Genomic DNA, 11,322 nt, shown 5'->3' with positions numbered 1-11,322 from the left:
CAGGGCAGCGGAGACCCCTGCGCTCCTTGCGTGCATCGTCAGCACCATGAGGACGGGCTGGGCACTGCTGAAATAGATACCAGGTAAAATAAAAATACACAGACAAGAAGGACAGGAGAAAACACTTTACCCTGTGATTTTTCAGAGTTCAGTGAAGCCTATCAGAAAAAACAAAACAAAATATTTGAGAGGCGACTTGACTCTGGAGAATAAACACTTACAGAGGGAAAAAATAATGGGTACCAAAGGGCTTTTTAACTTAACTCTGAAAAGTATAACGAGATCCAGTGGATGGAATCTGGAGCCAGACAAATTCAAATTGGAAACATGACCTACATTTTTAATAGCGAGTGTGATTAGCCATTGGAACAAAGTACCCACGAAGTAGTGGATTCTCTCCTCTTGATGGCTTCGAATCAAGACTAGATGCCTTTCTGGGAGATAAGCTTTAGTCAAAAATAGTTATGCTTTAGTCAAACACATGTTACAGGGCTCAATATAGAGGTAATTGGGGAAATGTAATGGCCTGTGATATCCAGGAGGTCAGGCCAGATGGTATAATGATCCCTTCTGGCCTCAAACTCAATGAATCTCAGAATGAATATAAATGCTATCATCTGGATGTGCATTTGAAATAATTGCAGGCAGAGATTAGACACGCAATTGCATATGGTTCAGAATTGATAAACTTTCCTCCCCTCCAGAACAAAGGCCTTTATTTATGCCTAATTACATGATGCTGTTGTAATTCAGATAAATATCCGTTAGGAACTCGGATGGCAAATCAATTTTAACTACTGTGCGTGTGTTGTGTGAAATCTAGTTTCCAAAGCTTATATGCAGCTCCAGACTTGCTCACACAGGAATATATCCAGGAAGGGGTCCAGCGTGGACATTTACTCCACCCTGAGAGTGTCATTATAGATTTAGCCCTGTTGACTTGGAAGTTGATTCAGTTAAATCATAAAGATGTGGAGGTCCTGGTCCCCAAAGCAGCTGGGTGCCTAATGCTTATGACTACCCGTGCATTGCCAAATTTTACGGGAAAGGGTTGAAAGAGTAATAGCAGAAAATAAAAAGGTGCAAGCGTCTATGAGTAGTTTTGCTTATGTTGACATTATCGCAAATGACATCTCTGCTTGGTAATGCACACGCACCTGCAAAATTGCCAGCTGCTGCAATGCTTCTGGAGAAAGAAGAAATACGAAATATTAACCGGTAAAAGAAACCGCATTAAAATGCAGATAACTTTTAATATGAATTTCACCATATTATGTAGCTTTCAATTTTAGTGTTATCTCACTCACAAAGCATTCAAAACAACTGCACAGGTAAACAGTGAGACCACACAGAGGAAATAATATTGTTAAAGTTCAGCGAAATGTCGTCATTTATGGTATGTGTGTATTTACCTGTGCTCAGAAGACAAGTATTGATGAGTATGAAGAGTTTCATTCATAAAGGTCCGTAACCTTTCGTATTCTCAGTCCTCCCCCAGAATCAACTCTGATCTATGGCACCAAACATCCAATTTCCAGGTGATGAGAAAGCCCATTTTTTCAAGTTCTGAGCACTGTACAGAAATCCTCACAGTAGCTAATGTGCCACTTGAGGACTGAAGTATATGTATATTCTGAGGTAAGGGGTGTGTGTGTGTATATATATTTATATATATATATTTTTTTTCAGTTAAGGAGATTTTCCCTGGGCTATTTATTTAATTTGAAGAGGGGCAAAAGGGATCTGCAACTGCCCTCACAACTACCCAAACATTTGAGCAGTTCTGTGACAGCCCAGTCTTACAGGTTGGCCTTTCTCAAAGCGAATGAGGTCTGAACGATGTATGTATCCTGGAGTATAAAGCTGGAATCCGCACCTGCATCCAAGCTTTATTTATTATAACCATCCTCCAGTTTTTTTCCTTTTTTTTCCCAAGCAACATACATAGAATATCATGACTAACACAGAGGCTGTAGAAATATATGCTAATCTGTGAACTTTAAGCCAAAATTTCTTTGGATTCTCCTTCTGTATTGATGCTTATAACCTTACAGCTTACTACACGTTTGCTAGTTGTAGCCTGCTTTTTCCAACCTCTTTTATTTCAGCTCAAAAGGGAAACATGATAATGGTGACTCTGCAGCTACTCTGTAGAATAACCAATACTTTACTGAATCTCAGCATTACTTTCTTATGTGAATAGCAAGCCTCTGTCTGCAGATACTATTCTACACAGTTGTTCTGAATATTTTGTTAGATTACCCTGAAAATGAAAGTGACACGAAATAATGAAAATCATATTTAAAATTAGCTGTGTTTTAATGTGGCATTTTGCCAGTTAAAATTTTTTTCAAAACCATTGCAATAGCTGTTGATTTTGAAGCTGCTTTTTCAGTACATCTGCAGGGATGGCATTTACAATAATACTGCTGTATCAGCAAAGCTACCAATACAGGTATTTTACTTTTTATCTTGCTTTATAGCCCTTTATACAAGGCCTCCCTATAGCAGTTCTGCAGTAGCATTAATTTCATAAAGGTCCTGAAGGTCATTCTTATTTTCAGTCAAATAACGATATCCGAGAATTTTAATGATGCTCTTGCATTAGTGTTATAATATTCAGAATTGTTATAAAATTCAACAATGTATGAAAATGTCATCGCTAGGGATGAATGAAGCAGCTCATCTGAAAATGAAAATCAGCCCAAATCTTTGCAGGTGTTAGAAAAACTTAAGGTAATTTCATTTTGTCTCCTTTACCTCCACTTCTCAGGTACTTCTACAAGTTCCGGTGCCTGAAATATCATCATAATTGATTTTTCTAGACAAAGGAAGTGCTTACAGCTAATTATCAAAACTTAAGTGCAGCATTTGGTACAGTGCCATGTGGGAAATTATTAGCTAAAATGGGAGATTAGTACAGAAATTGAAAAGTGAATAAGAAAGTGAGTAGTAGAAGGAGAGGATCAGTACTGAGGGAAGGTAGTAGAGCTTCCCAAGCATCAGTCTTGGGCCTGATATTATTTAACATTTTTTATTAATGATGATCCCATAAAAAATAAGCGTGTGCTAATGGAATTTACCAATGGCATAAGGGAGGGAGGTACTGTCACTGCAGAGACAAATAAAACTCTCATTTAGGAAGAACTGAGTGACCTTGAGGACCAGGATAGGATAAATTGGATGAAATTCAGAAGGATTTGAGTGCAAGTTCATGCATCTGCGTCTTGTTAACCAGGTTTCTGCTATACCTGCATGCTCACAGGTGAGAAATGAATAAGGAGGGGAAAGACACAGAACATACAAAGCAAGGTATTTTCACCAGGGTAATGAAATGCCGGTAACGGTGTATGAGGCACATGTTAGAAATCAGCCAGGATAGTGCACGCTATTCACAAATGATTCACTTCACTTTTGGGAAGCTACTGAAAAAGACGATTAGAGTGACCATGGGAAGGGAGAGCCTTAAGTGTGAGAGGAGTTTGGCAAAATGAAGGCTGAGGGAGGCTGTTACAAATACCGCATGGGCATAAGCTCCAGGAAGAGAAAACATCTATTTAAACTAAAGGACAACATTGGCACAAGAACAAATGAGTATAAATTGGTCATGAATAAATTTAGGATGGAAATTGGAAGCAGGTTTCCAAACAACAGAATAGCGATGTTCTGGAATTGCTTTCCAGTGCGAACAGTGGAAACAACAACAACAAAAAACCCCAAGCTACTTTTAAGACGGAGTATAATGAGTTTCTGAAAGGGATTATATGATGTGTTTGGCTAAGATAGCAGGGAAGTAGACTTGATGACCCAAGAGGTCTATGCACGCCTATCTTTCTAAGCCTGTTTTTCATGACCAAATGTTTCATAGCACTTTTAAGTGCTTCCTTTCCTTCATGTATTTTTTAGATAATTTTTTTATAGTATACTGCAGGGACTGCTAGCTGGACTGATTTAGGGAAGGCACAAAACTGTGGTGTCCAGAATATGCTGAATACTCTCCAAACAAAACAAGAGAAGTGTCCAGCATCCTACAGGGCAAGGCTCGGGGTGCTTAAAGAAATCACCATTTTCAGTGGAAGGCAATGGGGGCTATGTCCAAACAGGAGCAGCACCCTTTTGAGGCTTGGTTCTCTGTTGTTTCTCCTACTCTCCTGAGCCTGCTGCTCTGTTTTGTAGTTTACCTTCTCAACCCCACTGCGCATATGCAGCAGTATGAAATAGGATGGCAAACAACACTTCAGATGCGTAAGATTAAATGGATAAAAAATGGGGCAGTTGGTGTGAGTCTGGGTGCCAACAGTGCAAAGCTGCAGTGAAGATGGCTTGTCTGGGAGAAGGGAGGATTTCTCCAGCCTCGGTGGTATGGTGCAGGGCTGTGATAGCAGTGTCATGGGTTCCCTCTTCTCAGCCCAGGAGGCAACTATGTCCTTTGGTTTGGTTTATCCTGCTTGGTGCCTCAATGCTTGCTTAGTGTCCCTTGTTCCAAAATCCAGCATTTCCATTACTTCTTAAAAGCTGCGTATCCCCTAGTCAATGTGGCCATAAAGGGATTTGTATAGAAGTCCGGGCTTCGGGGTTCAGTAGCTGGAGTTTTGTGGGTTCCTTACCCAACAAAAGCAAAATTGGGTGTTTACAGCTCTTTTACAGTAATAGATACTGCTTCATCAAAGTGCAGGCTGGCCTGGTAATGTGGTGACTCCCGTAATAAGGGAGCATCTCTTAGTCAAAAGTTTTATGATTTTCTACCTATGCTTTAGTTGAAATCTGATGAGCGGGGCAATGAGATCTACAGAATTGGGTCATTCTGGTTGGTTTTCCTTTTCAGCTAACTACACACATACTTTTTCTGAAATTAACTATTAATATTGAGAATAGGTTAAGAAATTAGGAAGTTAGATGAAATCCCCGAGTACAGGTAGTTTGGAAAAGGAGAAGAAATAGGCAGCAGCTTTATGAGGGAACAGTGCTTTGCTTGCATCTTGTCACTATCCACATTAATCACATTTGCAGCAGGCAGCAGCTCTACCTTTTTGTGCAAACACTTTAACAACTGGTTTAAAAAAACGAGCAGGATAGCTGAGTCCCCAGGTTCATGTAAACGGGGTAACGAACACCTGTGTAACAATACAGAAAAGCCATAAACACGGTGGTGGAAGTTTTCAGTCCCTCTTCAGCTGAGGTTTTCTGCAGCTTTCTCAGCCCCTCAGGTGCCGGGCAGGGAGGCAGCTGCTCACCGGGGTCTCCCTGCGGGGCAAAAGGCTTACAGTGCCTCCGAAAGCTGCGGCTTTGCTGTCAGTGACTTGGGTGCAGTGCCCCGCATCCGAGCTACCCTGTGACTCGCTGGTCAGAAATACCCATCCCTCAAAAGGAAAAGCTAAAGCTAGTTCGAAAAAAATATTTTCAAGGAAAAACTATATTAAAGGTCAGAAATGAAAGACACACGGTGAAACAATCAAGAGAAAACATTTTGATTGATTGAAACTTAAAAAAAGCAGCCCTTATTTTTGGTGTTTTTTAATTTAATTTTTGTTCCTGAAATGTGTGTATCTAGAGAGCTATTTTTTCACCCATCCTTAACTTCAACCGGGACATCGTGTTCTGGGTGAGATGATTTCATTCTGCCCTGTCCTGCTAGCAAACTCAATTTAAAACAAATCGATCACAAGCATGACCCGTACTTATTGTTGTAGTTTAGTGAGTTATTACTCAGACACCCAAGTGTGAGAACGTGCCTCATCAGGGGAGTACAGTGGCTTCGTGCTAGGGATGAATTGAGCCCTGAGCTCGCTGCAGCCCAAAGGGGTTGGCCCGGTGGCCATGGCTACAGGGGCAGTGCTGCCTTGTCACTGCTGTGCGGTGCCGCTCAGCACCAGGAAACATGCTCAGTTTTTCCATGGGTGGAAATATCTATGGGGGTATAAAAGCACATTTTCAGCTTGTTTGCAAACAGATGCATTTGCAAGCACGTGCGTATAAGAGCTTTCAAGTGACAAGCATACTGAGGAAATGTCTGTGACCACAGCAGGTGAGAGAAATGGCTTTTTCAGCCATGTCTCTGGATTTTGGCTTGCCGCTTGCGCACCACACGAAGGCGGCAGTGGCACCGATGGCGTCAGCAAGGATGTGAGGGGCCTCCTTGCCTGTGCCGAGGCTGTTGCCTGCCTCCAAGCAGAAATAATGAGCACCCCTGACATTAACAGTGATTAAACACCACCAAAGCCTGTGAAAATAACCACTCATGAGGTAAATCAGCCGGGGCCTGGTGTCTGTGGGCTCTGGACCAGCTGCCATGGAGCAGGGGCCGTGCTCGGCGCCCACGGCCTGAGGCGAGTGGCCTGGTGAAGCGGGGACAGTGAGGCCAGCTTGCTTCCTCTAGTTTCTCACTCCCGGGGATTTTAAAAATAAGAGGTTAAAAAATAAACCCTGCTTTGCAGAGGGCCTTTGGGGTCCTGCTTCGCCTTTCTTTGTCCCCCCCTTGGGTTAACGCCAGAGGAGACAAGCGCCTGGCCCAGCCGCTGACAGTCCTGGCCTCCCTGCCCCGACCCAGGGCGGCCATCAGCCCCGCGGCCGTTGTGCACTTCATCATGTCACGTCCCTGCTGAGCGGGGGGCCACATGGGCAAGGGTGGGCTGTGAAATGACACCTCTGCGCGAGCTGTGATGCCATGAGGATGTTACAGCCTGCGAAAAAGGAAAACAAAAAGGGGCAAAGGAAAAAAAAAACCCCAAGAAAGCTGTGCTCGTTCCTCACTCTTCCCTCAGTGCTGTCTCGCCCTGTGGGGAGGCTTCAGAGGTGTGAACACATCCTGTTTACATCTTCCACCGAGACGGAGACGCTGAGGGGAGCACACGTCTGAGGAGCAGCTGGAGGCAGCGCCGTGCACAGGGAGAGCTGCCTGCAGTGGGAGACAGCCCCAGCATGGATGCGCTGCCCATCTACCATGGGGGCATCACCCGTGAGGCTGGGGAGAAGCTGCTGTTGGCGGCGGGCACTGATGGCAGCTACCTGCTGCGGGACAGCGAGAGCATCCCGGGAGTCTACTGCCTCTGTGTGCTGTGAGTGCAGGCGGCCCCGCCCCGGGGGGCTGCCATTGCCTCTCTGGGGTGCGGGGCAGCCGAGGGCAGCGGGGCTGGGAGCGGGGTGCCGGGAAGGGCTGGTCAGGTGGTAGCTGATTTCCAACCTTTGTATCCGCAGTATGGGGTGTTCCCACATAACAGTGACAAAATATGTCCTAATATTACCATTTGCAGACACGTGTGAGACTTTTGGCTCCTTCACCTTGACTTAAGGCAGAGGGGTGCATAAGGGGTGCGGGTTCCTTTGCAGAGCAAAGAGGAGCGGGTTTTGCCTTGCAGAGCCCACACTTCCTACGGGCATACAACAAAAAGAGAAAGCAGGCCTGGAGCACACAGGAAGGGTGAGCGAGGTACCATGAAGAGCCAGGCAACTTGACTTGGGATGGCGTGTGCTGCCTCTTTGTGCTGGATAATCCTCTTGCTTTCTGCCTGCTGTCTTCTGCTTCTCTAATGCACTCATAGGTGTGCTTAGCAACATCCCCAGAGCCCTCTGTCATCGGGAAGGGTAGCGTGGATTGCTGCTATCCAGACCGTGCCTTTGCTTCAGGATGCTCTTGGTCAGGCTGTGTGTCCCATGAGCTGTTGGGCTTGGAGTAAACTACCTGTAAAGTACATGAAATACTGATGGGTAACGAACTAAGTGGTGTGAAAGGGGAAAGATCTGATGGGATGGTCTGTCAGAGAGAGGGTAGAAAGGTTTCCCTGAGAGAGCTGGCGGACTTTAGAGTCAAAGGGCCTCGTTTTAATGAGGCAATTTAATTACCCTACTTTTGGCAAAAGCAGAAGTCTTGGAAGTCCTGAGAGAGGACGCTGTACAATGAAGTATCATTGTATCGAAAGAACAAAGATGTGTCTACGAAGGCTAAACAGACACTTGTCCCTTACTTCAGGAGAAGGAATACAAGAGAAAACTGTTTTAGGGCCAGCAAGAAATTAGCTAACAGAGGGCACTTAGGTACCTGGCAAAAAAAAAAAAAGAGGAAGAAGAGTCCTAGGTCAGTTTTTCTCCAAATGTCTTGAATATGTTTCCAACAATATGTAATTAAGTCCTGGGTGAGCATTATTATTCCCCTGTTGTAGACCAGTAAATGGAGGCATGCAAGAAGGTTGTAGGCAATCCAGAAATACACAACCTTCTTTTCAGGGAAGGTCTTTGTGGCAGAAGATGTATTTTTTCTTCTCTCATGAAATCAGAAGGTGAACCAAGATAGGCACTAGTGCTAACGAATACCTTAACAGCTAGCTGAAAAATAGGAAATAAGAAGCATCTTGAGTTAAATGAAAATGGAATAGACATAGAAAGAGGTAAGGAGTGCTATGATTCCTGTGATGGGAATAGGCAATAAAAGCAGAATCTCTTTTAAATAACCATCAAAGGAAATGGTGATATATCTCCTTAACACTCAGAAGTCATTCAGTGCTGGCGAAACGCTAAGGCATTAGAGAAAGGGTCAGGCAGAATGTTACAATGCTGAATAAAATAGAGACTCCTAAAATTAGTCCACCATTAGTCTAAATCAGGGTGTAGGTATGTAACAAGGTCTTTCATCTGCACACAATCAGTTGGGATTTTTTGCTATATTAGTGGTAATTTACGTCCTTCGGAAGAAATTTCATGAATGAAATAAAATATATAAAACGAAAATAAGAAGAACAGAAAGGATTGCTAACTATGAAGCTCTGCAATCTTTGGAGAAAAAGAAAAGAGGCTTCAGTAAGAAACAGAACCCTACCTAATTGTTTCTGGAAATTATGGGCCACTCACGTCTTCACGTTATGTTGCATTCAAACATATCTATGATAAGCAAAGGGCTAAAAGCAAAAAATATTACTGGTGAATGTTATGCAGGCTTCTTATAGAATATAGATCCTCAATAAATTTTTTTCTTTAGAGTCAAAGGGCCTCGTTTTAATGAGGCAATTTAATTACCCTACTTTTGGCAAAAGCAGAAGTCTTGGAAGTCCTGAGAGAGGACGCTGTACAATGAAGTATCATTGTATCGAAAGAACAAAGATGTGTCTACGAAGGCTAAACAGACACTTGTCCCTTACTTCAGGAGAAGGAATACAAGAGAAAACTGTTTTAGGGCCAGCAAGAAATTAGCTAACAGAGGGCACTTAGGTACCTGGCAAAAAAAAAAAAAGAGGAAGAAGAGTCCTAGGTCAGTTTTTCTCCAAATGTCTTGAATATGTTTCCAACAATATGTAATTAAGTCCTGGGTGAGCATTATTATTCCCCTGTTGTAGACCAGTAAATGGAGGCATGCAAGAAGGTTGTAGGCAATCCAGAAATACACAACCTTCTTTTCAGGGAAGGTCTTTGTGGCAGAAGATGTATTTTTTCTTCTCTCATGAAATCAGAAGGTGAACCAAGATAGGCACTAGTGCTAACGAATACCTTAACAGCTAGCTGAAAAATAGGAAATAAGAAGCATCTTGAGTTAAATGAAAATGGAATAGACATAGAAAGAGGTAAGGAGTGCTATGATTCCTGTGATGGGAATAGGCAATAAAAGCAGAATCTCTTTTAAATAACCATCAAAGGAAATGGTGATATATCTCCTTAACACTCAGAAGTCATTCAGTGCTGGCGAAACGCTAAGGCATTAGAGAAAGGGTCAGGCAGAATGTTACAATGCTGAATAAAATAGAGACTCCTAAAATTAGTCCACCATTAGTCTAAATCAGGGTGTAGGTATGTAACAAGGTCTTTCATCTGCACACAATCAGTTGGGATTTTTTGCTATATTAGTGGTAATTTACGTCCTTCGGAAGAAATTTCATGAATGAAATAAAATATATAAAACGAAAATAAGAAGAACAGAAAGGATTGCTAACTATGAAGCTCTGCAATCTTTGGAGGAAAAGAAAAGAGGCTTCAGTAAGAAACAGAACCCTACCTAATTGTTTCTGGAAATTATGGGCCACTCACGTCTTCACGTTATGTTGCATTCAAACATATCTATGATAAGCAAAGGGCTAAAAGCAAAAAATATTACTGGTGAATGTTATGCAGGCTTCTTATAGAATATAGATCCTCAATAAATTTTTTTCTAAGGGAAATTTTCAGTAACATCTTGGATAAATCCAGATAAAAAATTAAATTAAAAATGTTATGATGAGTATGATCTGATATAGACAGAAAGGTGGCTAAAAAATGCTAGAGCTAATACTTCTTAATATTTCAGTTCAGGGCATTATGTAAGAAATAGCAGATACAGTAAAAAACATATCACACAATAACTTTGGAGACAATTATCATAAAGATACCAGGAAATGGTCTCACACTGAAGATAGCAATGACAGTTTAAAGAAATGTGGGCCATAAATTAGAGAAGTGCTTTAGCAGGCAAAAATTTACCAAAGCAGGGCAATTTAATGGAGAGATTGGAGGAGCAAGCAGGGAAGGCATGAGAGATGTAGACATTCAATGGAGGATGCTAACCCTGGCTTTGGCAAAATAAACCAATGGACCCAAGCCCCCCAAATTCCAGTCTGGACATCATGCACAGAGATGAAACAGGTGGCAAGCATGTATGTGCATGAGAGCTTTTGTAAAAACTGAGGGAAACATGTAGTTGCCGTATTCACTGTTTAAGAAAATAAAAGAAAGAGTAAGTACTTCTCTGCTTTTTTATACTTCCTTTTAAATAAATAATAGAAATTAAACAAAGTTATTCAGAAATTTACATTTCAGTTCAGAATCCATGCTGAAGATCACTCTAGGAATACCTAGATATATCAAGATTAGGCAAAACATGTATTTACGGGAAGTACTGAAGTAATCTTTGAACCATGAGAAACAAAGCTGGTCAGCCATTAGATATATTGCAATAAGTATCAGAGCTAAACAAAAAATTTTACGTGTTTCCAATGACAATTTCTAACAGAAGTGAAACTGTTTCATACTGCCAGCGATGTTTCTATTGCTCTTTCTACAGCTCTTAAGAAAGAAAAAGAGAAAAATAGTCCAGTTTTCCAAAATCAAAACATGTTCTGTCTGTCTTCTTTTCCTTCTCCCTGCATTTCCCTGGAGAAGTAAAACAAAAGAGACCTAAAACCCCCCAGCTCCCCAGATCCAAGCCTTCTTAGGGTTGTTTTTTTTTTTTTTACCATGGGGGAAGAAGGGAGTTGTCAAAATTAAAAGGCACAGTTCTGATGAAAAGAAACATTTATCAAAACAGTCATTAAACAAATATTTGGATGACAATACTGTCATCAGCTTGAACTGACATAGGTGGCCACT

The 11,322-nt window shown here is 42.0% G+C and overlaps 1 protein-coding gene across 1 annotated transcript in view; it reads left to right on the top strand.

Annotated features, from left to right (window-relative positions):
• Positions 1-6,918: 6,918 nt before the first annotated feature.
• SH2D1A (SH2 domain containing 1A) overlaps positions 6,919-11,322 on the top strand; it is a 16,898-nt gene continuing 12,494 nt past the window's right edge. Inside the window, exon 1 of the mRNA XM_009275291.2 lies at positions 6,919-7,055. Coding sequence (XP_009273566.1) covers positions 6,919-7,055 — 137 coding nt within the window. The remainder of the gene's footprint in view (positions 7,056-11,322) is intronic.

Source organism: Aptenodytes forsteri, unplaced genomic scaffold (genome assembly GCF_000699145.1).
Source record: "Aptenodytes forsteri isolate BGI_AS27 unplaced genomic scaffold, ASM69914v1 Scaffold143, whole genome shotgun sequence".
Classification (NCBI taxonomy): Eukaryota; Metazoa; Chordata; class Aves; order Sphenisciformes; family Spheniscidae; genus Aptenodytes; species Aptenodytes forsteri.
Note: the sequence above shows the minus strand (reverse complement) of the source record. Positions and strands in the feature narration are given on the sequence as shown.